Raw genomic sequence first — 26,253 nt, 5'->3', positions numbered from 1 at the left:
TGCGGCAGCTCTAAGATCAGCGAAATGGCTCCCTCGGGGACCAACTTCCGCCCGTCCGCTACCGTAATGGAGAAGTCCGGTGGTTGCAGCGGGCCGAGCTCCTCTGCGTGTTCTCTGTAGAATCGGAGGTCCAACGCATTGACGCACGCACCGCTGTCGGTCGTGGCCTCGGCTGGTACCCCGGCGAGTTTCGTTTCCAGGATGAATGGTTTGTCGTTGGCTTTCTCGTTGACGCCGATCTCCCACAAGTTGATAACTGGGAGGTCATCGACAGCGGTATCAACGTTCTTTCTACTCGATGAGCGTGGGCTATTGCTCACCGGAGTATTTGGTAGGGGGGTTTCCCCCCCTTGACTAGCAGGCATCGCCTTTTCAAATGTCAGTTGTAGCGATGACCCGGGTTCGTCAGTCCCTTGGGATTTGTCTCCGTCCGTTCTGTCGTGGTTTGATGCTTCCTTTCTCGTCTCCGACTCGGTCCTACCTTCTCTACCCCCTTTGCTCCTCGTCTGTTCCGTCTCCTTACCGTCTCCTGCCTTCCCCCACCTTCTCCATCCTCCCCTCAGCGGATCTTGTCGACTCCGCCCATCCGCTACTGGTCGGAGTCCTGGCCATTTTCCGAACCGTACAATTCGGAAGGCAAGGACATGGGCGAGTGATCGGGGGTGATGGGAAGATGTTGTAAGTGGGAGAAGAGGTAGTCGTGCTCGTTGAACATGTAGGGGGATTGGTACCCGAGCGCTCGTAGGGGTTGTTGAAGGTTCGAACCGGTGCCGAGACCTTGTTGAGCTTCCGCTCGCCTTTGCTGCATCACGAGTCCTCGATACCTCTGTTCGTTCAAAGGCAGAGCCGCCGGTGCCCTACAGTTCGTCCTCAGATGATCGGTCTTCCCGCAGTTGAAACATTCGTTGTTACCGGCCGGCACGGTGCCAGGGGAAAGCGGGAACGGTTTGCTCAGACTCGACGTGCTGTTCATCCCGTGCTTGGAGTAGAATGCGCTGACCGCCCTCTTGTAGGCTTCGACTCCGCTTTGAGTCGATGGGAACGGTCCTAGCTCGATGGGAGGCGCGTTTTCTCTGTCCTGTCGGCTCCTCCAGTTGCTCTTTTCGGACTCCTTGCTGGTTGCGTTGGCTGACGAGTTCCACGACGGTTGTTGGGCTAGGGGTCTCTGATTCGATTCTCTCATCTGTCCCTCGATCGCGGCTAGTCGTTTCGCCCATTCGGTAGCGTCTTGTTCCTTTTTCACCGTTCGCTGAAGCGTCTCGATCTCCGCCGGGCTCATTGTCTCGACCTTCGTCGTAATCGCTTTCACGGTTTCGGTAGCACCTCCGCTGACGAGGATAGACTGGAGCTGCGGGCCCACGTTATTGAAGACCAAGAACGCGTTGTTGTTGAATTCGTCCGGTCCTGCCCTTGTGGCCAACACCGCTACCTTCCTGGCCCATACTCCCTGCTTCTGAACTTCCTCCGAGTTGGTCTTCCCCACGTCTTCGTCCGGCAACTTCAGACTGACGAGCTCTCGAAACGCAGCGTGACGGTCGTCTGCGGACTGGCCGAATTTGATTCGAAGGGCGGCCAAGATCAGGTTCCAGTCCGCCTTTGTGTTGTCGTCGAGCCCTTGGTACCACTGCGCAGCTACCGATCCGTCTACCAAGCTGATAGCGAAGAACTTAGCTTGTTTGGCTGCGTTGTCCTCGTAATCCATCATCAACATCGCGGTTTGGAAGGACTTGAGCCAACTAGCGAAGTCCTCGCCCCCGAATGGAGGGATGTTGATGTTCGTAGCGTTGGGCATGATGTGGAACCTTCTCTCTCGGCGGAGCGGTGCGGCAGGTGGTTGATCAGGGACGGGTGGTTGAGGGGCGATAGGGGTAGATCGAACTTTGATGACTTCGAAAAGCTCGTTGAGATGGACCGTCGTCGCTCCTGGGAGTTCGCGTAGATCGATTCGATTTCTGGCTCGCTCAAGTGGTCCAGCGGTGCTAGGTTGCATCCAGTGTCCCGGCGATGGGTGTATAAGTTATACGGATGTGCGGTTTACCGGATCGGGATGGTGGCGAAAGTCTACGTCGTCGTCGTGTGTCGTCGTGAAAATTTCCCGTTTCGTCGTATTCGTCAGAAATCGTCGTATCGTCGTCGGACTAAGAATGGAACGTACCTCTCTGCTCGCTCAGAATCGCATCGTCTTCACCATGAAGAGGAAGGCAGGAAGCTGAACAGCAGAGATGAATGACATGCTACATAGGTACAAGTGATGATGGGGAAGGTGATGATGACTATAAGCACCCGCGCTGCGCGCGCACCGGCAGGAGGTTCGGGTTGGGAAGGGATCGGAGCTCCACCCCGGAAGGCAAAATCACCCGTAGCTCCATGACCTTCACGGATGATCTTCCACTTGGGGTAGAGCCGCCATCCATTGTCTCGCAGACATCTGATTTGAGACACGGTTGGGGTCCCGATCTGTGTGACGATGTTTGAACGGGATCAGCTTGTGTTGACGAATTCTGCAGAATTCGGCTGCGATCTTCAGCTCACCCAGTGCTTGACGTAGTCTTCGAACGCCTCGTCATCAACAAGGGGACGATGCAGCTGGTGATCCCAACCCCAGCCCGACCTCTTCCTCATCCGCTCGAGAGGCTTGTAAAATTCTGCCGTCAAGATTCCTGTCTTGTTCTTAACCTTGATACCATCCAATCTCCCATTGGGCGTGGGGTCGGTTCGAGCGTCCATCGCTTCATTGATCAGGTTGGCAATCTTGGAGAATACGGGCATGCCCATGGTGACCTTGTTGCGTGTGACCTTCACCTCCGCAACAAGGAGGTCGGCAAGGAGATCCTCCATCCACTCATACCAGCAAACGTTCTGGTTGGCAGGAGGGTTGCCAGGAGCAGAGGTAGGAGTTGCAGCCTGGGCCGGAGGGATAGCAGGAGCGGCGGGCAGGCTAGGTAAAGCGTTGATCGAAGTCAAGAGGGGAGAGTCCAATGGACTCATGTCCCGAGTTCCGCCGAATTCGGCAGTCTGCGGGTGTCCTTGGGTGCTTGGAGCCACCAAGGTGCCTGCAGGGCCTGCGAGGTAACCTCGAGGACCTTCGCCGATTGGTGAAGGGTACGGATACTGGCCGTGGTGATGATTCGGATGAGGGAGAGGTTGCTGAAACGTCCTCAGATCAGACAGAGAGGCGTAGTACTCCCTCTCGTGCTGACTCCAATCCCGTTGCACATGTTGTTGCTGTTGCTGCTGCTGCTGCTGATGGGGATGGTGATGGTGATGGTATTCAGACATGGTTGATGATCCGCTCAACGATTCAAATTCGGCATAGGGATCATCATAGACAGTAGTACAACATAGTATCTGGAGTTGATCAGGTCGGTGCCGAATTCTGCAGAATTCGGCAGTCTGCAGTCGACCGTCGACCGCTCTCCGCCACGTGCGTCAAAAAAGCGGCTCAGTAGGGGCTAGAATATTTGCTAGCACAGATTGTTGCAGATAGTTTTACGGCATAGTAGCGGAATAGAACTCGAGATCACCCCAGATTGTCGGGGATTTCGGTGAATTCCGCAGATTTTGTGAGATGGCTGGTCCGATGGGCTATACCATTGCAAATTCGCTTCCGCAACCATCTATCTTTTAGCTAGCTAGAACTGACGATCGGGCCCTGATTCGTCATTTCCCCTGCAGCCGCACCCTCTAGCCTGACACAGATACGCGTCGCTTCCCTTGCTGATGCGCGTCGCTTCCCTTGCTGATGCGCGTCATCGACCAACCTCCCTCCTTCCGATCTCCCCGAAAGGTAAATCCCATCATCCTGCAATCCTCGACATCCGCAGCATCATCGTCCTCTTCTTAATCCGCAGTAGAGTTTAGCCACACTCGCACAACTGCACTCGACGACCCACAGTAAAACCCATAACACACATCGAACAGAACAGAATCGAATGCCCGCCAACGAAAACTCTCCCCTCTTGGGGCGCTCTCAGAGCGACGGCGGTCTCGATCACCCGGCAAAGACGTTTCGTCCCCTAAAGTCGTCCTGGTTCCTCTTGACGAACGGTTGGCTCAACGTGCTCCTCGTCACCGTTCCCGTCACTATCGCAGGTGAGTAGTCGGGGTGGGCATCGATTTCGTTTGCTGGTGAAGCACGTGTGTCTGAAAAGTAAAACTGTTTCCTCTCTCTCTCTTCTCTCTTTTCGATGACGGCCTCTCGAAACGGTTTATCGAGCAGCCAAGTTTGTCAACTGGCCCGCTACCGTCAAATTCGTCATCTCGTTCTTGAGCATCATCCCGCTCGCTGCCGTGAGTCGTTGCGTCGCCAGAGATCGTTATATAAAGACATTCGCTGACTGTCGATTCATCGTATTTCCGCGGTCCTTTATCGCTCTTCACCCTTTCCCGTCGATCGAAACTCTCAGTTACTGGGAGATGCCACCGAACAACTCAGCATGAGCTTGTCTCAAAGCGTCTCGGCCCTCTTGAACGCGACCTTTGGTAACGCCGTCGAACTCTTGGTCGGTATCGTCGCCTTGCAACAAGACCAGCTCCGATTAGTCCAGACGTCCATGCTGGGAAGCATCCTTTCCAACATTTTGCTCGTCCTGGGTTGTTCTTTCGCTGCGGCAGGGACGGTTTATAAGGAGTCGACCTTCCGGATGACCGCTGCGCAGACTTCTTCGGGGATCATGACGCTCGCTTGTGTCGGACTCGTCATCCCCGCTGCCTGTAGGTCCTTTAGTTTCATCCGTTGATTTGTCACGCAGAGGGATTGCTGATGCTGAAACTCCTTCGCCATCTTCTCTGCTGCCAGACCACTCGACCTACGCTCGATCGCCCCGTGACGGTGGCGCCCATCCGTCGCCCAAGGACCTCCTCCTCGGCTCGAGCCCCGATAACGGTAACGCTCCCGCTCCTCACGACGGGACCTTGAAGGGACTGCTCGTCCTGAGCAGGGGGACCGCGATCATCTTGCTAGGAGTTTACATGTTCTACCTCTACTTCCAGGTGCGTGATCTAGGCAGCCGATTTGCTCTCTGATCGTCCCGCAATGCTGACCCCGCTTTGATGCGATCCGACAGCTCAAATCCCACGCCTCGTTGTTCGAAGCCGACGCTCAAGCCGCTCGGACTAACGAGAACGGCGAGGTCGAAGAGGAGGAAAAGCCAGAGATGGACGCCTACTCGGCATTCGGCTGGTTGGCAATTGTTACTGTGGCTACGGCCGTCTGTGCCGACGTCTTGGTCGCCAGTATCGATGAGACTGCCGCTCAGTGGAACCTTCCCAAGGCGTGAGTTGTGGGCGAGATGGCCTTTTCTTCCGCGAAGGCAGGGTTTGCAGATCGCTGACGTCGAATGGGATTCGATGCACAGCTTTATCGGTCTCATCTTATTGCCCATCGTCGGAAATGCCGGTAAGTCGACATATTTCATTCGTTGCCGCTTAGAGTACCTGCAGTTGACATCGCTAAACGCTTGCCTCTTCAGCCGAACACGTCACCTCAGTCTGGTAAGCATGGCCGTTAGTCGCATCAATCTCGACTTCGCTGACGAACCCCTCGCGACACACGTAGGATGGCCATGAAGGGCAAGATGGAGATTACGATCGGTGTCAGCGTAGGGTCCTCGATCCAGATCGCCGCTGGGATGATCCCCATCTTGGTATTGGCCGCCTGGCCTTTGGGCAAGAACCTGACCCTCTACTTTGCCGATTTCGAGGTGAGTCTAGAGGGGCTTCGCAAAGATGTCAGCGATCGTGGCTAACCGGAACGATGCCCTAAATATCAGACGATCATGCTTTTCGTCTCTGGTAAGGACATCTCGTTCGAGTAGAGCGAAAGTGCGGGAAGCTCAAGCGATTGTCGTTGTTTTCAGTCATGCTGGTCAACATCCTCCTCCAGGATGGTAGGACCAACTACATCGAGGGTGTTCTCTGTACGTCTTGCCAGCAACCTCTGTATCGCATGTCCGCCCTAGCTGATTCATTATCCGGCTTTGTCTCCACAGTGATCGCTCTCTACCTGATTATCGCTTTGGCTTATTTCGTATCCGAGTGATCGCCCGCGATGCTATGCGGCTTTACCGATGGAAAACAAGATTAGAAACCTTGTCGACTAGCTACTAGCAACTAGCAACTGATACCCCTAGGCAACTTTGTGAGGATGTGGAATCATATTTATTTATGGCTTGCAAACATAACTCGCGGTTTCACATGCCCCGGCGGGTTCTCACCTGCTTTGGGAAGTATAATGACTAGGGTGCCTGAACCAGATATTTGTACGTCGCGATTGTGTTTGCAAAGGCGAAAGGGTCGCCATTGGCAGGGACCTCACAGGCGTTCGAGGACGTGGTCGAGTGTCTGGCGTCGGAATGTTTTGATAGTATCCTAAAGTGATCTCTATGACATCCAGTGAGATGAACAAGCTAACGTGCAGAAGATTCGGCGTAATGGTAGCAAGGTCTTCCGGTATCTGAAAACCCCAAAGATTATGCTTGAAGTTGTCGGAGTGAAGGGGCAAATTGTGCCTCACCTTGGAAATGGATTTCGAAGCATGTTTGTAGCTCGAGTCTACTGAGCTACTGATCATTGTCCAGGTTGTTGAAACGGCGTACGCATGTAGTCGCTCGTTAAGAATCAACCATTAGATCGAAAACAGCGTGATGATATCACCGACAAGCCGCACTCGGTCACGACTTTGCCGTAAAGAATTCCACCACCTCCTTTCCATTCATCCCCATCACCAAGGACAAGGGCAAAGTATCTATCACTGTACTACTGATCTCGTCAGACCCCTGGATATCACACCAGGAAACTGCAGCCAATTGGATCAAGATAAAGAAATAGACTTGGAATGCAAAGACCAGAGAAGCCACATCCCGCCAATCAGTCAACATAACAACAGGCCCATATGATATAACACCAACTCATGAGTTACGATAAACCATGTTCCCTGACCTCTCTTTGATCTGCCTGAAAGCCCAGGACCAGAGTCCAAGAAAGATGAGGAAAATGGTGATTTTGGAGTAACAAAAGAAGTAATGAAAGAATGCCGTGATTGATCTAATTGGGGATACTTCTGGAGCTGTCAGTTTCAACCACTAGTTCACCAGCTTTGGAGGACTCACGAGAGGTGGGGATGAGCTCTGTGCCACTGTGTTTACTGCCACTGTTTGAACAGCTTGATTGCTTTGCCTGTATCACCTTCCCTGATATATTGGAACAAATCTTCTTTGACACTAGTTGAGTACCAACTAGCGCTCTTGGCAAATTTCTGATTGCCAGAGGCAAGCTGACCAGAGAGAGACCAATCATCCAGATATTTGACACAGTAGTAGTGCCGTGATTACACTTGAATCCGCCTCAAAGTCCCCATTGTTGCCGTCAATACACAGAGCCGATCAGACTGAGGGTCAAATGACCGGATTTGACTTGCCCGGATCGATTCTCCAATTATTTGCTGGATGAGGAAATGAGAACTGCAACCTGAAGTGTATTTCCTGGTTTGGGGACGCTATGCAGTATCAAGGACATGCAGGAGAGAGGACCCGATCTGCGTTTCACGTAAAGGAGGATGACTGCCTGGCCAACACGCTCAGTGGCCCAAATGGACACTGGCTGTTGAAGCCCCACTTACTACAGGTAAGTTCACGCTTGCAAACGGCAAGCCTAGTCAGGTCAATCCATGCTTGGGAGTCGGCTTCAGAGCAAAGACTGAAGGAATCTGCTTCAGGATACGGACCAGAGAAATCGTCTTCCGGGCATGAACTGAAGGGGGCGTCTTCTTCTTGCCCACCGGGGTTGGGCGAAGGAACCGGATTATAGATCGATATATCCAGCTCGTCCTTAACAGTACAAACGGGTCACTGATATATCTCCCGGGGCGTTACACGGCACTCTCTACCGTTCGCACGGATGTGTTTGTGGTCCTGCGCGGGAGCATCAGAATCGTTCAATCAGCAACAAGCCTTGAACACATGCGAATCGGTTTGGGGACTTGCCACATCCCGAGTCATGCTCTTGCGCATATCGAAGCCGTCGACCTCGTCGGGTCCGGGGTCTTTGCCTAACCCTTCCATCCCGTTATAGTAGCTAGAGCGCAGGATTCGTCAGTCAAGCGCCTACGCAGTCCGGCCTGGAGAGACTCACTCGACGACCCGCCGATAGACGCTATAACCCATAGCCTCGTACATCGCTATTGCGCGATGGTTGTTACATCGGACAAAGAGGTCCAAGAACCAGGTGTCCCACCCCTGAGGACCTGATCTTGTCTCCAAAAAATTCATGAGCTTCCTCGCTAGGCCTAACGAACGGTATCGAGGTGAGATGGATAATGCGGTGACGTGTCCGTGATGTTCTGGATGAGGTTCTGGTGGTTCGTGTTTGCCAATAACTGATTTTAGAAGGGGGACATAAGAAGATCAGTCGTATTCTCTCGAGCTCATCCTCAGGGTCAGCTCACCGTATGCTGTTATCTTGTCTTCCTCAGCGTCCGTGACGACACACGAAAAGTCGGGCCATGTCGCACAGTACTCCAAGTAGAAAGAGGCTCGGTACTGAAGAAGGTCTCGGTCTATCAATGCCGGCTCTGTATGAAGACAGGTCAAGTTTCAGGTTATGGTGCAGGACTCACAGTTTCGGTCCAGGCATCGATATTGACGTTGTTGATGCGGAGTAGGTCGGTCGCTTGGAACGGTCTTATGACAGACATGGTGTGGATGATGCTCTACCGAGTTGTAAGACTATGACCGATCGGTTACTTGCATTATAGACAGTTTACTCAAGTTTAGCCTGAAGAGATCGAAGAGAGTTCTGGAGGACTAAGTAGCTCGAGGGCTGAGCGATTCTCGCTCTCCGCCGATCATCTCGACCTCCACTTTCCCCAGGTAGCAGCATGTCTCCTCGAACTACGAAGACATCATCTCTTACAAACCTCGACTTCGACAACCGACACCGCCTTTCAAACACCACACAGGACGACAAGCCACTTGGGAGAGACGTACTGAGGAATCTTCGGTAATCGGATGGGCATGACAGAAAGGCCACACACAAAGTCGAACACCGAGCTATAAGATAGTTGGTGGCAGTGCGCTGCGATTCGTCTTGAAACGTCGAGTCCGTATACTCGGTTCAAAGCAAGCATCGCATCGACCTGCTGGACCATCGGTCATGTCTGCCTCCTTGAAGAAGAAACTCAAGGGCAATGCGGCCGCTGCTTCATCGTCTGCTGCAGGTGCACGCCGGCTCCTCCCGGCCACCGGTAATGGGAAGAGCTTGCAGCCAGGAATTCCTAGAGCTCTGAACGATGGATCGTTCGCCGATGAGATGCAGATATTTCAGACTGGAATCAAGGACGAAAGTGGGCGAGTCAAAGAATTCACTGTAAGCCATATCTGAAACCCGAGGTTGGACGTTGATCATTTGTTAACCGGCAATGTTCACCTCGGCTTCCCTTTGCTCAGTCTGAGAACGACATCTGTCCGATCTGCAAGACGGATCGCTACTCGAAACCGTCCCTGAGACTACTTATTAGTCCTTGCTATCATAAAGCGTATGTCTTGTTATCAATTCGTGGCCGGCTCATAGGTGCTGTTGCTAACATCGCTCGTACTAAATTCACTGCCGCCAGCTGCGAAACATGTATAGACCGACTCTTCTCCGTCTCAGCGCAGACTTGTCCTGCTTCGGGATGCAGTCGAATCTTGCGCAAGACCAACTTTACTCATCAAACGTTCGAAGATCTGGAAGTCGAGAGGGAAGTAGGGATCCGAAGGAGAATGGCAAGCATGTACGATTGCGTTTAGCATCGAGGTTGAGTGGAGTTCAGGCTGATGTATATGGCCTTATTAGATTCAACAAGACAAGCGACGATTTCGCAAAAGACGCGGAATACGATGATTATCTCGAGCTGGTAGAAGATTTGAGTGGGTCTTCTGCGTGTATCCATTGAAGAGATTTAAAATCCGCTGACGAAATTCTACTCCTGCAGCGGCTCATCTAATCAACAATACGGAACTAGCCGAGACGGAACGGCGTATTCTGGAATATCAGGAGCAGAACGCCGATTTCATTGCACAAAAGGCTGCTCGGCAGGCTTCGGATCGGACCTCTGCGATGGCGCGAGAGGAAGCCGCAAGAAAGGAGAGACAGTTGGCAGCCAAGCAAGCCCAAGAAGAGGAGGAGGACCTGCTCCGCCGGATGGAGACGCTGAAACAACAAGCGTTCGAGAGTATAGCTCGGGGCGAGACCGGCACGGAGTATTACAAGGAGATGGAAAAGCTCAGAGCCGGCGCAGAAGAACAGAGCGCAGCTAATCATCGACTTCGGAAGAAAGCTGCTCGGAGCGGAACACAGGTCGACACGGTTCAACATGCCCCAACATCGCCATCGTATGCTGGACCGTTTGTGCCGCTGCCATTCTCCTATTTCCCCTCACCAGCCGAGCGACACTTGCGACCAGACTTGTCGGCGATACCCACGTTACCGGAAATGGGCACACTTTCGTCCGAGGGAGTCGATTCACCGCGTTACAGGGATATCGACTATATCGATAGACAGCTCAAAGCACACGAAACTTGGTCCCGAGTACGCGCTGGCGGCTTTGATATTAGGGAAATATGGGACAGGGATTTGCGGTCAGCTCTAGAGGGCTTGTTGGTACCGCTTGTATCATAAACGATGACGGAGATCACTATGAAATGGCATTATGCATTAACGGGGGAAATGCTGCCATCGTTTCACTCCATCCTGCCGGTCGATGTTTGAACGTGCTTCTCAGCTTTTCAGCTGGTCCATCTTGGTCGCAGTATGCGGTGAGCTTGGTTCTGCTGACAACTCAACTTGGACATTTCTGTGTCTCAACTTCTGGGAATCCATTGTTCGTCAAAATGATCGGACCGGATAAATCATACCATGGAAATGCAAGAAAAACGCCTCACCTACTGAGCAACCCCATCGTTGAGTCCATCCCAAGAGATATTCGTTGCTAGATTGATGCTATTCCTCAATCCGATCTCACATCCACCTAATGGTCATCCCTCTCTCTCCTGGACCATCTCAGTTGGCTCATCATGGAATGATTATTGCGTCCTGATGTCTTTGAAGGTGTTGGAACAGAATTGTGCAATGGGGTATGTCATTCTGGTTTTAAGGGGAGAAGGATTCAAGCTCATCCCCTCATGTGAAAAAGTGGCCTGCGACTCCTTGTTGGGGGTCTTGAATACTGTCCTTAGACTTTGATAGAGCCAGATTTCAACATTTAAGCCTAGTAGGTGTTTGTTTTACCTTGGTACACATAACAGTGTAGCTTTTGAACAATAGGATGTTGGACATTTTCACTGCTCTTGGGATTCTTTATGAGAGCCCAGACGGCTTCAACCAGGGTCAATTGAGCTCTTTGGTATGGCTATAATAGTAGACGTATATGTTTCAAACAATGGAAAGGAAGTAGAAGTTCAATCCAACACAGAGTGAAGCAAGAACTAAGTCTCAGAGCAGTAATCTATGCTTGTTTTGCCTTGAACTTTAGTTTTAGTTTTGAAGTTGTACATCTCATGCATTGCTTGTACCTCCCCTTGACCTTCACATCCTCCTTCTTGGATCATGGTGTAAGGTATTGCTGAGTTTTTCTAGAGCTCAAGTTTGATGCTTGGCCAAGGTAGTGTATGGAGAAATGGCAAGGATGTTGGTTGTGCAACAGTTTGCATGGGTTGACACCTGCACCAGCGCTTTAAAGATCTTTCGATCGTATATGCTGATCTATCGCACAAGAATAGGATGTTGGCCATTTTAAGGTACTGGAGCGATTGGGTGTATGGTAAGGCTGTCATTCTATAATATAAGCCTTGCCAGCCGCGGATGCCTACAACACATTCTGCCCAAGCTGACAATGGCAGAAGAAGGGAGCATGTCAACTTGTTTGGGTAGGCGATCTCTCCCTTGATGACCAGCCTTTCCTACTAGCAAGTACCTCTACCATAACTAACTCATGTGATGGACCAAGCTTTCTTTTGAGGGAAAGTTAGGTGTCTCACAGCTAATTCATGCGGCTCTTGCAGTCGTCTCAACACTTATCCATCAATAAAAAAGTATCTTACTCTCCCTAATACTCAGTGGAAGAAGCAACAAGGGTAGCTAAGCCTTGAAGGGATTGGCAGAGGTTGTTGTGCGTGAAGGTGACTTTGTAGTGCAGGAAGACACTAAGGTAGGCTCTTGTGACTAGGCAGCGAGATGAGTGAAGAGTAAAGAGGCAGAGTATTGTACCCTGATCGCCTTTCGGCTGTCTCCTAATATACTCAGGTTTAGACTAGAAGTACAAAAATAAGAGGTCTAGACGTACGAAGATAAGAGGTGGTTGTACAAAGTACAAAGTACAATGTACAATGTGCAATGTACAAGGTACAGACTGTGAGACTATGTAGAAAGTACAAGTTGTTCCCCAGATGCTGTACAACTCAGACGAGATACCACTCATGTGCTCTTCACTGACAGGCATAAACTTCTGGTCCTGGGATAATTCCCCCAGGAGAAGTCAGGAGCATTATTGTGGGTGTCATTGATGTCAAATGAGACCTGGCTTGGTACAAGGGGGCATTCTGGCCCTTGCATTGGATTGGGGTAAGCTTGCATGAATGCCCTTATACTGCTAGCTTGTGATGTTGAAGCTGGCTAGGTGACTGGTCAATGTGCTCCTGGGCATGTCGTGTTGTATGACGGCTGAAGTGGAAAAATATTCAAGGTCAGCCTTCATGAACCCAGTGAGGAATATTGCTTACACAGAACGATCCAACCTCTTACCTAATTTTGGCCAGAAGAAGTTATGGGGCGTAAAAGGCAGACCCTGCTGCAAAATCTAGCCAGCTGGGGACAGGCATAGTAGCGTACACTAAGTGGAATATGACTGACTTGCTTGTTGCTTGTCAATTTCAAGTTTGTCGACTCTGCTGTCCTCAATTCCCCTTGATGCTGAACTCTCCAAACTCTGCACTTCACCCTCTGCACTTCACACTCTGCTCTTTGCACTCTACACTTGGTACACTTGGTACACTTGGTACACTTGACATGTGACTCTTGGCACTTCACACTATCACATCATACCATCCCTTTCACAATAGTCTTCACAAATCGACATCCTTTTCTATGCAGTCCAACAAGAAATCTCAAGAACGCACACTACCGAAAGACCGCTGCAACATAAGACAACGTTGTAGTTTCATGCAAAGACATGATGTCTCTGGTCAAGGTTTTACGCAAAGACACGAGGTTTCTGGATTGTTGTTTGCAAAGACACAAAGTTGAGATTAGTACGCAGAGACGGATCTCTGAAGAAGGAATTATACGCAGAGACATCTTGTATCTGGTGGAGGGTTTGTACGCAGAGACGAATCTCTGGTAGAGGATTTGTACACAGAGACAAGTTTCTGTGAGAGGATTTGTACGCAAAGACACAAGGTCCCTGGGAAGTGTAGAGGACGCCCTCCACCTCTGTTGATACCGTCTGTGTAGCTCTTGATCTTGCTCCTAGAATGTTGGTCATAAATGCCAGAGTTGCTGGGATGCAAGGAAAAAGGAAGCCCAACCACAGATCAACCAGAACGGCCACAATCAGTGATTGCAAGATGGCATGAGAACAGGCAGTACTCGCAAGACGGCGATACGAATTCACAAACAAGCAGGAAGACGCAGAAGCACGCTTATCAAGAGCTAGTCATGCCAGCAATACCGGCAAAACGACCTGACAATACTCAGTGCAACAGTGTTAAATTGTAAACCAAGCCGTCTGCAAGAGACTGGGGCCAGCAGAGTCCAGCATAACGCTGACAACATGCTCACCTCGAAACACGGCCGATATTGCCAGGCTGTCTGATCTGTCCGCCCAACCTGCAAGTTAAGGAACCATGATGACCCCCTCTCACTCCAAGACAGGACAGACGTCGGCCGATGCGATGGGGGTGGTGGATTCAGTGAGCGATGAGGGAGGCTATTGTTGAAGAGAAAGAGAATGAGAGAGACAGAGATGTCAATTGTTGCGTATTGTTAGGCGTCAAGAAGGCTCCAGGGAAGACTGGCTCGACATATACCTGTGAGGACATATCTGGGAGTAATGTAGAACGTAGGGCTAGGGTATATAGATGTAATAACAGACGAAAGACTATATACCACAACAAGAATAGAAAGTGATACAATACAATATGCTCCTTGAACAACTCCGCTGGAGTTGGTACGGCTCAAGTCCGGCGTATGCACGCGTTGCTATGTGTTATAGCGGTCACGTGACGCGTCGGACGCGCCGTACGCGACTCCCGTATGCGACTCCCGCCGGGGGTACTTTTCGGTATTGTTATGTTGATGTAGAACTAGTACCCTTGTAATAGCTCTACATCCGTTATTACATTTAGATGTCTACCCATACCTTGCCTCATTCCTGCGTCCCGTCAACCTGTTCAGGGGGATCCCCGTCGGGGGTCGCTCCCGGGCCTTACAGAATAACGGATCATCAAAGGACCCCGAATGGGGGAGCACAGGGAGGTAGCCGGATCCCCTTGCAGTTGGGTGCAAGCGGAGTACCCAACGGTCCAGATAGCCATCTGACGTTGGTAGGAGTGTTCTACCCGGAAGGAGTGCCGGTCCAAGCACTCATGTTGTTGGATTCGGGAGCGACCGGGATGTTCATGGATCGGACATTCGCGTCGCTACATGGATTCGACGTAACGGACCTCGAGACGCCGCGGGTAGTAACGGTGATCGATGGTCGGGAGATCCAGGGAGGAAGGATCACCCAAAAGGCTCGTACGCTGGTACGTACGGGAGTGCACCTGGAGCTGACCGAGTTCCACCTCACCGATTTGAGTGGGTACCCGGTCGTACTAGGTATCCCTTGGCTGCGGAGACACAATCCGCATATCCAATGGGACTCTAACGCGGTGACGTTCGGGGATGTCTGCATCAGCACGGGATGCCTCAAGAGGCCCGAGACGGTGTATGCTCCGGACGAAGTAGAGGTGGAGACACGAGGGATAGACCCGTTCAAGAAGATGAAGGGGTCTATCACGGAGGATTTGGTCGTCGCACAAATGCAGATGACCCGGGAGGACGACGAGCGGGCGAGGCGCCCGGACCTGTGGGATTGGGACGTCAAACCTACAGACTCGTTCCAGGATGACCTGGACCCTCCCGAGTATATGGAGAAGCTGAGGGACATGGTACCGGAGAAGTATCATGAACATCTTGGAGCGTTCTCCAAGACGAAGGCAGATACACTGCCCCCGAAGCGATCGATCGACCATGCGATCGAACTCAAGCCCGGTACGTCGCCGACGTATCAGAAACTCTACAACCACTCCCAGCGGGAAAGCAAGGAGCTAAAGAAGTGGTTGAAAGAGAATTTGGAGAAGGGGTTCATCAGGCCGTCGAAGTCGCCCTGCTCGAGCCCGGTACTGTTTGTACCGAAGAAAGGCGGCGAGATGCGTATGTGCATCGATTACCGTCGCCTTAACGACATTACGGTGAAGGATAGGACGCCCCTACCCCTCATCTCAGAGAGGCTAGACAGGTTGAAGGGCGCGAAGGTCTACACGAAGATGGACCTCCGAGGCGCGTACAACCTGCTACGCGTAAAAGAAGAAGACGTTTGGAAGACCGCGTTTACTACACGTTTCGGTCTGTTCGAATGTTTGGTCATGCCGTTCGGCTTGACCAACGCCCCCGCTACCTTTCAGCGGTGGATGAACGAGGTCTTCCAGGACCTTTTGGATGTGTGCGTCGTCGTTTATCTCGACGACATACTTATTTACTCCTCCGACCAGGAGACCCACGACGGTCAGGTCAAGGAGGTTATGAAGAGGCTGCAGGCAAATGGCCTGTATGCGAAAGCGGAGAAGTGTGAGTTCGATACGGTGGCTACCGAATTCTTGGGGTACGATATTGCCCCGACGGGGGTCAGTATGAACCCCTCCAAGGTCAAGTCCGTTTTGGACTGGGCTCCCCCGAAGAACATTCGGGGACTGCAGTCCTTCTTAGGATTTGCAAATTACTATCGGAGGTTCATTCAGAACTACTCCAAGAAGATCCAGGGGATGACGGCCCTGACGAAGAAAGGGGTGAAGTACTCCTGGACGGCAGCCGCTGACGCTGCGTTTCGGGAATTGAAGGAGTCCTTCACCCAAGCGCCTATATTGGCGCACTACAACGAGGAGCGCCAAGTGGTGCTCGAGACCGACGCCTCCTCTGGGGCGATCGGCGCGGTGATGTCCCAGGTAGGGGACGATGGGAAGCTCCACCCGGTAGCGTTCATGTCAAAGAGTCTGACGCCCGCCGAGAGGAACTACGATGTGCACGACAGGGAGCTGTTGGCCATCGTCTATTGCAGTCGGATATGGCGACATTATCTCGACAACAAGTACCCCGTTCGGATCCTGACGGATCACAAGAACCTGGAGTACTTCAAGAGGGACAAGGTACTGTCTCAACGGCAGGCGCGATGGTCGCAGCTGTTGAACCAGATCTCCTACACCCTGGAGTACAAGCCGGGAACGGAAAACGGGAAGGCCGACGCGCTGAGTCGTCGGGAAGAGTTGATGGAGGAGACAGAGCCGAAGCGAGCGGAGACTCTGCTCCGGCCTGTCGAAGACGCACCCCTTGGAGGGTGTAGTCTGGTTATGCAACCGCCTTTGCGGTTGAATGGCACCATCCCCGCGCTGGGCGATTGGATGGTGAAAGCGCTGATACCGGCGGCGCAGGACGATCCGGTAACGAAAGAGCTCGTAGCGCAGCTCAAGGCGGGGACCTTGGCGAATGAGCGATACAGCTTGAGCCCCACTGGGGTTCTCCTGTATAACGGGTTGGTGTATGTTCCCAACGCGGGGAACATCAAGGTAGAGCTGATGAAGCGTCTACATGACGGGAAGGCCGCCGGCCATTGGGGGCGGGACAAGACCGTGGAGCTGACCAGTAGGGACTTCTACTGGCCTGGGATGGCGAAATGGATCGGGGAGTACGTCGCTAGCTGCAGCATATGTCAGCGCAACCGGCGACCCCGAATGAAGCCTGTCGGCGAGCTAGCGCTGCTACCGGTACCGGCGGGACCATACGAATCGATCACTTGGGATCACATCACGGACCTGCCCGAGTCTATGGGGTCCAACTCGATTCTGGTGATCGTCGACCGGTTCAGCAAGCGAGCGCACTTCGTCGCTTGTCGAAAGGATAACGACGCCACATTCTTGGCGCGGTTATTCCTTGACCGATGGGTGTGTTTGCATGGGTTCCCGAAGCAGATCATTTCGGATCGAGGTACGTTGTTCACCTCGCGATTCTGGAAAGATCTATGCCGCATGGCAAACGTGGAGAACAGTTACTCCACGGCGTTTCACCCGGAGACGGATGGACAGACCGAGCGAAGTAACTCCACTCTGGAGCAGTACTTGCGGTCGTACGTCAACTTCCTCCAGGACGATTGGGCGGAGTTACTCTCCATGGCGGAGTTTGCGTACAACAACGCGAAGCACTCTGCCATCGGAATGTCGCCATTCATGGCGTCCGAGGGAAGGGAACATACCTTCTCCCTGCCAGTGCCCGGCACTAGGGAAGAGGCGGTGGAGTCGGCGGGGGAGTACCGAGACCGACTCGACGGGATCTATAAGTCGGTGAAGGAGGCGCTGGAACAGGCGCGAAAAGACATGGCGAAGTACGCAAATCGGAAGCGTACCGCCGTCCCTGACGAGGGTTACAACGTAGGGGACTTGGTAATGTTATCTACCAAGAACTTGACATCGGTGCGCCCCAGCCAGAAGCTCTCGATGAAGACGCTGGGGCCCTTCCGAATCACGGAGGTCATCGGCCAGAGCAAGATGGCGAGGAGGCTGGAACTCCCCGCGCAATTACGCCGGGTGCACCCCGTGTTCCACGTGTCGTTGCTCATCCCCTATCGGGCCAACGAACTGGAAGGAAGAGAGGTGGTTGAGCCACCTACCCCCGAAGTCCTCGACAACGGCGACTTGGGGTATGTTGTTTCCGAGATCGTACACTCGAAGGCGTTACGATCCGGAAGGTCCGGGAAGAAGACCCAATACCTGGTACGGTTCGAAGGGTACAGGGACGAGTCAAACGAGTGGGTCAGCCCCGCTGAGTTTGACCACGACGACAAGGTCGTCACGGCGTTCCACAAGCGCTACCCCCATCTACCGCAGCCCGGTCGACAGGAGTACGCCGACGCTTGATGCGTTCGGAGTCCGCATCTAGGAGGGGGATCCTGTTATAGCGGTCACGTGACGCGTCGGACGCGCCGTACGCGACTCCCGTATGCGACTCCCGCCGGGGGTACTTTTCGGTATTGTTATGTTGATGTAGAACTAGTACCCTTGTAATAGCTCTACATCCGTTATTACATTTAGATGTCTACCCATACCTTGCCTCATTCCTGCGTCCCGTCAACCTGTCCAGGGGGATCCCCGTCGGGGGTCGCTCCCGGGCCTTACACTATGACACGTATTAATTCCTGCTGACGGCCATCTGCAGGTCAGGGAACCATGACAACCCCTCTCATCCCAAGGCGCGACAGGCGGATATTGGCGAGCATGTTGTTTGGACCAACTCCATATGTGGTAGTAGAGCACCTTGCGCATGAACAAAATGGCAACTTGTCTCATGTGTAGGTCAGGGAACCTTGATCCCCTCATATCCCGAAGGCGAGTCAGGACACTGCTCGTCGCAGCAAGACCACTCACCACTTCTCTGGTCTACGAGGGGGGTTTGGTGGACCCCCTCCTGAATGTAGAAACAAGCAAACCCGTCTCTGGTGTTTGTACGGAAAAAGTCAACCGCCTTGCATGCGTGACCGAGACTGGCAAGCTGCTACTTTACCAAAGGAAAAGGGGGAATCATCCCCCCCCCCCCCCCCATAATCCTTTGGAGTGACTGGCAGACCTTTTGATGTATACTGTGGTGGTCTGGAGGTGTTGCTTGGTGGCAAGTGGTCAATATCAATATGCCCTTGGAACATGTGGTTTGTTGTTGTTGTGTCAAGGTTGAGGGTTGAGTGGTATGACATAGTGCGCACATCAAGTCTCACCCCAAGGAGGGCCATGGCGTGCGAAAAGTCTCACCCCTTGTTGTGCAAGAGGTGGTGCCAATATTTGGAGGGGACTTGTTTCACGTAAAGCAGAAGGTATTATACCATTCCACAGCTTGTAGAGCTACACTGCTAGTGGAGAAGACGATCTTTGCGATTGATAATTGCTGTCACCAACCTCCAAGCAGAAGCATGGAGGTCATGAGAGGTGGAAGGTACGAAGCTCGAAGCTGCATTCCCAATGTTGTTCATGGGCATCAGGTTGTTGTGTGAATCAAGAATATGCTTGTCCTGCGCCGCAAATCAAGCGAGCCTGTCAGGGAGCTGCACCATGATTTGCTTTCGTGACATGTCCCCCATAATTCCATCAGGAGGGCAGGAAATTCCTTGTAGGGCAGCTCCTGGACCCAGAGAGGAATGTGATTGGCTCATGGAGATATGGCGGCCTTCTCCAGTTCCTCTACTTTCTGCTTGTACTTTTTATACATTGCAGTCACGTTTCTGAGTTGCTCACTCTCATTGGACGTTTCAGGGCTGTAATAGTGGAAGACACGCGGTGAGCAAGGTGATTTGCAATGGCAGTGTGTTGGCCTCACAGTTGTTGGAGGTCTTCAATCTTGGCCTGGAGGTCTTGACTTGTAGAGATACAGGCCGTGTTCAACATGTACAGCTGGGATATGTCTGTCACATGCCTGCTCACTCCTTGTCTCTGTCGTTAAGTTTGTCATCAGGTTTCTCATCTCTGTTATAGCCATCCGCGGTACGACTATCACGCACATCCGAACGGGTGTTCCGCCAGCAACTCCGGCAGAGCAGGTACTTATACAATACGATAGGAGATGCCTAGCTACTGTTGTGATATCAGCCTAAGCTGATGGTATAGCTGTTCCTTTGATAGTGTTGACTGTTGCTATCTATTGTGTGAATGACTATGTATCTGATTGCTTGCATGAAAGTAAAGTAGTACATGAGAGGGGAAAGAGAAATCAGACCCAAATGGTCTGCTATATATGCTATTCTGATGAGCATGTCCCCTAGTGAACTTGCGACTAGAGCAGTCGCACAATTGCGACTCTGGTCGCATATTGCGTCTCCAGTCACGTATTTGCGACTCCAGTCACAAATGACATCACCAATATGCGACTCCAGTCGCATATGTGTGTCTCTGGTCGCATAAGTGTGACTCCAGTCACATAAGTGCGTCTCCAGTCACAACATGTGATCCTGGTCACATGTTGACCCTTTGTGCTTGAGATTGCACCTTTGAGCATCATCAATGATGTCATAGCATGCCGATCTTCAACAGCTACTATGATCACTATTGTAATATGTAATTCATCTGCTATCACACTCATTTACCTGACTACTACCCTAAGCAAGTCCCGGAGGACACACAGGTTGCCGGCAACCTAACAATATCCATCTTTAAGGATTCCAAAACTATGATACGGCAACCTTGTCAGTGCGTTGTGCAGCATCAATGACCGATACCAATGACTCACACCCTTTGCAACTTTTGCAATGCATCCTTGCAAACGGTCAGCCTGCAATGATGATCCAGGCATAGTGTTTTGTCAATCTTTCCAATCGGAAATCCACTCAACATGACCTGCAGGCTTACTCATCTTCAAGCCCGCTGATACACGTCAAGTCATCTTCCCTCAAGTCCTTTTCTGACAAATTACCCACGGCATTGGCAAGACCCATTTCGAGGCTTTGTATGGTGTTTTTGTTGCGTTTGGCATCGCTTTTGAGGCTCTTGATCTGCGCCTGGAGACTGGCAATTGTGGCTATGTGATTGTCCTGCTTTGAGACTTTGTGGGGATGAAGGGGTGGAGACAAAATGTAAACATGCACATGCACACCACCACAACGCACTGCTTTTGGAATCTTTCAGAATCTTCTTGTCCTCTTCTGCTCTATTGCAAGGACCTTTGCTTGAGCCGCCTGTAAATTGCTGATGGTCTCAGCTGTAAATGAGGTGATGCAGTAAGCGAGAGGAACTCACTCTTCTTGTTACGCCTTGATAGGTTGTTTCTTTGTAACAAGGACCTTGCTTTATTTGTTGCCAGTCTCATGTGCTTGCTTGAGCTGATTGGCAAGATTGGTTTTCCTAAGGACGCGAGGACATCAGTCAAGCTGTGCCATGCATCAAAGTGTGTGCGTCAAAGCAATGCAGGCACATGCTCCTGCTCCAGGTTCTGAAGCCTGCTATGAAGATTGTCAATCAAAATCTTCTGATTCTGGACTCTGTTTGTGATAGCGTCATGGCGGTCAGCTGGTTCAGAAGCAAACCCTCAGCATAAATTGACTTGCTTTTGTTCCAGGTCGATGACTTTTTGGTCTTTCTCTTTGAGTCTGAAAGGGAGCCATCAAAATTAGCGTACCAGCGAGGTAGATGACACTCACCTCTCCCCACCAGGTCCGACGCATCTCAGTTTCTTCTGGTGGTATGGGGTTGATCCGATGTTGGTACTCATCCTTGTTAGCGGGGTGTCGAACTCAACACCATCCTGAGAGGACTGTAGCGGTATCAGAAGTGGTCAAGAAGAGGTGGAAGCTTTACGACTGGGTAAGGGGCAGGATGACTGCATTGACTTGCCTTCTAGACGCCAAATGAATGATGACGGTCTCTTCTCCTCTCTTCTGCTGCAGCTGACCTTTCTCCCTATAGGCTGCATTCTTGTATTGGCTGAAGGTCATCGACCCCAAAATACTCTTTAGTAGTAAGACACTACCATGAGAGTCATCATTACCCTATTTGCACCTTAGGCTAACTGAGTGTCACTTGACTGTCAAGGTTAACAAGATGTTCCCTACATCACGATCCCTGATGATGCTCGGATGATTTGAGCTTGATGTTGATGTCAGCCACCATTGGGGGATTTACCTGAGCCAGATCATCTTACTTCACATCTGTTCAGATCCAGGAGGACTAGTCGATCTGCTGAAGGGTCCAGGATCATGGGGATGCCCAAAAAATTGGGAATGGAATTCTTGGTGATCAAGTATGCAATGACATCCCTATTTGCACATGGTTCTTCTTCTTGGGCTGTATCCTGGCCAATTGTTCCTTCATATCGAATTACCTGCCAAATATCAAGGGATTCCTGCTACTTGTAAGGAAGGCCTGACACAACTAAAAACAGTCCCACACAAACCAAGAGAGATTCTTGTTGCAAATGTACCATTACACAGAGACTAAAACGGTTCACAGCATTGTAATAAAGTGCCGTAGGTCAAAGTTCTGGTAAGTGCAGAAAGCTTACATTATTCCACAGCCAGGTTTGTAATGTCTTCAGCCACATGAAAACTGCTCTATTTAGCCACTGCATCAAGATGGGCTCAATTTGAAGCTGATGTAGTGTACTGGAAGTCACAAGCGGTAGCGTATTGCATGTTGAAGGTTTGCATGGATGACATTAAATCTGATGACATCATTATATGTGCAATCTCAATCATAGAGCCTCATTCCATATAATGTATAATGTACATTGTACTTTGCGCATTGCACATTGTATTTGGTACAATCTACAGGATTTGTGAAGTAAGCCGACTCTTATGTGGGAGAGGAGCAAATCTCACAACTGAATTTATAACCGGATACGTCGCAGTTGTCTCAACACTGTCCTATTTGGTGATTCTTGATATCCTTTGCTTGTTATGCAACAAGGGTAGCTAGTCCTTGTTGATGTTGAAGAGGTGAAGGTGGAAAGGGAAAGGGTGAAAGGGATGAAGTGAAAGGTAAAGGTAATGGGAATGAATCTAGTGATAAGAGGTCTGAGTCCTCATGAAAGAGAAAAGGGATGACCCATTCCTCCTTCTGGGGACTCCTATATATATGTACAATCTGAGGAAATAGCATGTACTAGAACATGTGACTGCAGTCGCAAATGTGTGACTGTAGACGCGAATATGTGACTGTAGTCGCAATGATGCGTCTCAGGTCGCACAAACGTGACTGCAGACGCAGATGCGTGACTGTGGTCGCAAACTTGTGTTTCTGGTCACAAGTTGTGATTGCAGTCGCACCTTTACAGGATTCTTTGAAGCGTGCACTGGTTTGAGGGGTTATGGAGCCATGGAGGCTACCTTCAGAATAGTATATATAGGAGGCTAGTTTGGCCTCATTCTCCTTTCCCCTTCCCATGTACTACTTGACTTTCAAAAAAGCAATCAGATACATAGCCGCACTCCCGTAGCTGATCCTGCTTGAAGATCTTGTTGCTGGCATTGACGAGCTTGGCGATGGAACTGAAAGATAGGTTGCTTTCCTTTTGGTTAAAGTAGGTAACCTACTGTTGAAGAAGTTGGAGTCTGTAAGTGCAAACGGATCAGGCAGCTTCGGTCAGCCCGAGGGATCACTTTGATCGTCTTTATCATTGTGCCGTCATCATCATGCACTCACCTTGCATGCGACGCTGCCAGTCCAGTATTTGCCATTTGCATCAACAATGTAGGACCATGGGCTGAGACTGAATTTACCACTGCCGTGGCCAAGAATGTGTCAGTTCAAGAAATTGCTAACTCCGGCAGATGGGCCACAAATGGGGTCAGTACTGTCCAACCAGGCGTCTTGGTGAGTTTCCGCACGGCTTGCCAAGCTGTAAGGTGCCCAGATTGACCACCCTCCAGGTCTTTTAGCTGAAGTTTTGCCATCCTACTACGTCTCGCTCGAGAAATCGGGAGTGATGTACCAGAAGTTGGAGCTCCTGTGTCGACAAGACAGCTTGTGCACTCGAAGGACTTGAAACTGAATGTAATATGGAATCAACTGTAGAAACGGCGAACAAGCTATCGTGCCTCCGATAGAATCCGCTTCAAAGTTGGCATTCTCTGCAAACTATTGTCCCTTCAGAATCAGAACGAGCTCAACCTCCCGACCAGGATATAAATCCAGACCTGCGCTTCTTTGGACCGATGGCCAAATTCTGGTTGTCACAGAAGACAATTGCAGGCGTGTTCCAGGATGTGCAAAAGGAGGTCTGCTTTTGGGTCGAGATGGGTAATCGATCCGGTGGGATGCCCGATCTCTTTCGCGGCCAGTCCCACCAGAAGGTCGCTGAATTGCTCCCAATCCCCTCCATCCGATGACAACAGCGCCTTCGTCTGATCGACGATAGTTCCAACCAACACCCTTTGAAGGTGTCGGCTTGACGTAGAGGAGAGGCCGTCCCCTTCGTACTGGATCAAAGGGACGATGATCTTGTCGAAAACGTCGGACAAAGGTCTGGATTGTACCGCTTGGTTCGGAAGGAACCAATCCAAGGCAAGGCCAAGGGTCGCTTGGATCGCTTGGTCCTTGTCGGGTAGCTGATCAAAGAAGACATGTCTGAGGACTCTGGCGGGACCCACAGCGCCCGCAGAGCGCTCGGACTTGGTCGGCAAGGCTTGCTCCTGGAGCTGCTGCTGATGTCGCTCTTGCGCCAGTTCACCAAGACGATCGGCAAGGGGTTGTTTTTAGAAGATCTTGTTACTTTGCAAGAGGTAGTGGCCGCCGAGTCGCCAGTCCTTGTTGTCCAAGGTAGACATCCAGTGGAGCAAAGCCTCGATCTTGGCGTCGGCCTGTTTCTGTGCTCCGCAAATTTTGGGGTCGATATCCTGACCGCATAAATGATGGTACCGAGCTGCGAAATTCAGCTTGGATGCTTCCTCTTCCATTGAGAGTTCCCGTATCGAGTTCAGGCTAGTGAGAATACCCTACTTGTCGAGCTGATCTTGAATGTAGTTGTCCTCAAAGTCCCACGGACCCAGCAGAAGGGACCCCTTGATGCAGTTGATCACGAACACCTCGGCCTGCTTCAAAACAGCCTGTGTTGTCCTCCAATGCTCTAGCATCTCACGGCTGGCCAAGTAATGGATGACCAGGTTGATTGTCTTGGTGTTGGAACCCCTCATCTCCGCTAGGATGCCACATCTGGACAAGAATTCTCGCCTCCGTTGATCTTGGTTCTCTAGGATGAACTCATGATGATTGTACATGGCCTCCCAAGTGTCCATATGTTTCACCTTGAGTGCGAGGGTGGACAAGAGTGCTCCTGAGATCAAGATGTTGTCCTTATCTTGACGCTTGGCTTCGAGAAGATTGCTCTCGAGCTCGAACAAGTCGGAGGGCGGCGGGGTCGACATGCTCTGGATGATCCTGTGCCCACTGGTCATGCTGGCGCCGGACTCTTCCAGCAAGGTCAATTGGAGCCGACCCATGTGAATACCCGGCTGTTACCACCAAGCTTCACAAATGCCACGAGCCGGGGGATTACGACGCATGGGAATTCTGAATCAACCCTCAAGATCCGAGTGCGGAATCAAGTGTCACCAGATGACAAGCAATTCGAAAACCCAGACATGAGATTGCTTGGATTGCTTGAACAACGTTCGCGTCAGATCTAGCTCGCATGCCACAGCAATACAGCGCACAGCTCACAGTAGTATTATACACTTGTGTGTTTGTGGACTCATTTGCCAATGACCAATCAAAGAGGATAGACAAATTCACAAGCAATGCAAGCAACAAGGTATACCAAATCATAGTGGGAGAACAGGTCTTGATCAGCATCAACCCAGGGAAGATCGGTGTGGAATCTGGTTGCTTGGTTGCTTGCATGAAAGTAAAGTAGTACATGAGAGGGAAAAGAGAAATCAGACACAAATGGTCTACTTTATATGCTATTCTGATGAGCATGTCCCCTAGTGAACTTGCGACTAGAGCAGTCGCACAATTGCGACTCTGGTCGCATATTGCGTCTCCAGTCACGTATTTGCAACTCCAGTCACAAATGACATCACCAATATGCGACTCCAGTCGCATATGTGTGTCTCTGGTCGCATAAGTGTGACTCCAGTCACATAAGTGCGTCTCCAGTCACAACATGTGATCCTGGTCACATGTTGACCCTTTGTGCTTGAGATTGCACCTTTGAGCATCACCTATGATGTCATAGCATGGCAATCTTCAAGAAAGATCCTGAAGTGATGTAACGTAAATGGAGTTGGGTGATGTAAATGCTTACCTGGAGGTTGAAATGGTCCGGAGTGAAATCAACACATGACCACGCTTGCATCCTGAGGAATTGGTCTCCCACCTCATGTCAAGTCCTCGTGGAACAGGCAGGTAGCTATGGTGCATCATGGACGTGTGGTTGGCTGTTGCCTGACCTCTTCATCCTCTTCTTCATCCCACTCGTCCTTGTCACCCATACCAACAA

At 51.1% G+C, this 26,253-nt stretch overlaps 5 protein-coding genes across 5 annotated transcripts; 2 read left to right on the top strand and 3 right to left on the bottom strand.

Moving 5' to 3' along the window:
• Nucleotides 1-589: 589 nt before the first annotated feature.
• Nucleotides 590-3,279, bottom strand: HD553DRAFT_346365 (uncharacterized protein; the record flags this gene model as incomplete). The annotated part of the gene is made up of 3 exons (XM_046183187.1): nucleotides 590-1,923; nucleotides 2,301-2,457; nucleotides 2,533-3,279. The coding sequence occupies 3 exons, from the start codon at nucleotides 3,277-3,279 to the stop codon at nucleotides 590-592; spliced, it is 2,238 nt and encodes a 745-aa protein (XP_046032717.1).
• Nucleotides 3,280-3,682: 403 nt separating this feature from the next.
• HD553DRAFT_301715 (Sodium/calcium exchanger protein-domain-containing protein) lies at nucleotides 3,683-6,508 on the top strand. The gene is made up of 12 exons (XM_046178670.1): nucleotides 3,683-3,726; nucleotides 3,749-4,092; nucleotides 4,220-4,290; nucleotides 4,407-4,713; nucleotides 4,799-4,992; nucleotides 5,067-5,275; nucleotides 5,358-5,398; nucleotides 5,472-5,493; nucleotides 5,558-5,702; nucleotides 5,772-5,793; nucleotides 5,859-5,918; nucleotides 5,991-6,508. The coding sequence occupies exons 2-12, from the start codon at nucleotides 3,933-3,935 to the stop codon at nucleotides 6,038-6,040; spliced, it is 1,281 nt and encodes a 426-aa protein (XP_046032716.1). The 5' UTR covers nucleotides 3,683-3,726; nucleotides 3,749-3,932; the 3' UTR covers nucleotides 6,041-6,508.
• Nucleotides 6,509-7,844: 1,336 nt separating this feature from the next.
• Nucleotides 7,845-8,692, bottom strand: HD553DRAFT_330129 (acyl-CoA N-acyltransferase; the record flags this gene model as incomplete). Its single annotated transcript, XM_046181961.1, has 5 exons — nucleotides 7,845-7,910; nucleotides 7,986-8,073; nucleotides 8,131-8,374; nucleotides 8,444-8,537; nucleotides 8,615-8,692. The coding sequence occupies 5 exons, from the start codon at nucleotides 8,690-8,692 to the stop codon at nucleotides 7,845-7,847; spliced, it is 570 nt and encodes a 189-aa protein (XP_046032715.1).
• Nucleotides 8,693-9,069: 377 nt separating this feature from the next.
• On the top strand, nucleotides 9,070-10,815 carry HD553DRAFT_151884 (putative transcription/repair factor TFIIH subunit Tfb3). The gene is made up of 5 exons (XM_046176750.1): nucleotides 9,070-9,363; nucleotides 9,444-9,532; nucleotides 9,611-9,769; nucleotides 9,832-9,905; nucleotides 9,971-10,815. Exons 1-5 carry the CDS (start codon nucleotides 9,151-9,153, stop codon nucleotides 10,654-10,656), a joined length of 1,221 nt encoding a protein of 406 aa, XP_046032714.1. The 5' UTR covers nucleotides 9,070-9,150; the 3' UTR covers nucleotides 10,657-10,815.
• An 8,365-nt stretch (nucleotides 10,816-19,180) lies between these two features.
• Nucleotides 19,181-25,670, bottom strand: HD553DRAFT_327067 (uncharacterized protein; the record flags this gene model as incomplete). Its single annotated transcript, XM_046181766.1, has 21 exons — nucleotides 19,181-19,339; nucleotides 19,379-19,524; nucleotides 19,563-19,582; nucleotides 19,645-19,683; nucleotides 19,749-19,814; nucleotides 20,551-20,592; nucleotides 20,670-20,862; nucleotides 20,927-20,995; nucleotides 21,057-21,187; nucleotides 21,458-21,570; nucleotides 21,958-22,137; nucleotides 22,318-22,404; nucleotides 22,542-22,579; nucleotides 23,081-23,201; nucleotides 23,348-23,365; nucleotides 23,457-23,535; nucleotides 23,713-23,822; nucleotides 24,101-24,468; nucleotides 24,526-24,702; nucleotides 24,799-25,264; nucleotides 25,473-25,670. 21 exons carry the CDS (start codon nucleotides 25,668-25,670, stop codon nucleotides 19,181-19,183), a joined length of 2,820 nt encoding a protein of 939 aa, XP_046032713.1.
• Nucleotides 25,671-26,253: the final 583 nt, after the last annotated feature.

The sequence above is a fragment of the Filobasidium floriforme genome (genome assembly GCF_021052385.1).
Source record: "Filobasidium floriforme strain CBS 6241 chromosome Unknown HD553scaffold_29, whole genome shotgun sequence".
NCBI lineage: Eukaryota > Fungi > Basidiomycota > Tremellomycetes > Filobasidiales > Filobasidiaceae > Filobasidium > Filobasidium floriforme.
This window is presented reverse-complemented; position numbering and strand designations above follow the sequence as displayed.

Bases quoted from the DNA above. Each gene is read 5' to 3' on its own strand.
- HD553DRAFT_151884 (XM_046176750.1), top strand. From the start codon at position 9,151: ATGTCTGCCTCCTTGAAGAAGAAACTCAAGGGCAATGCGGCCGCTGCT. The intron at 9,770-9,831 runs GTACGATTGCGT...TGGCCTTATTAG, and splicing joins CGAAGGAGAATGGCAAGCAT to ATTCAACAAGACAAGCGACG. The intron at 9,906-9,970 runs GTGGGTCTTCTG...CTACTCCTGCAG, and splicing joins CGAGCTGGTAGAAGATTTGA to CGGCTCATCTAATCAACAAT.
- HD553DRAFT_301715 (XM_046178670.1), top strand. From the start codon at position 3,933: ATGCCCGCCAACGAAAACTCTCCCCTCTTGGGGCGCTCTCAGAGCGAC. The intron at 5,494-5,557 runs GTAAGCATGGCC...CGACACACGTAG, and splicing joins GAACACGTCACCTCAGTCTG to GATGGCCATGAAGGGCAAGA. The intron at 5,794-5,858 runs GTAAGGACATCT...CGTTGTTTTCAG, and splicing joins GATCATGCTTTTCGTCTCTG to TCATGCTGGTCAACATCCTC.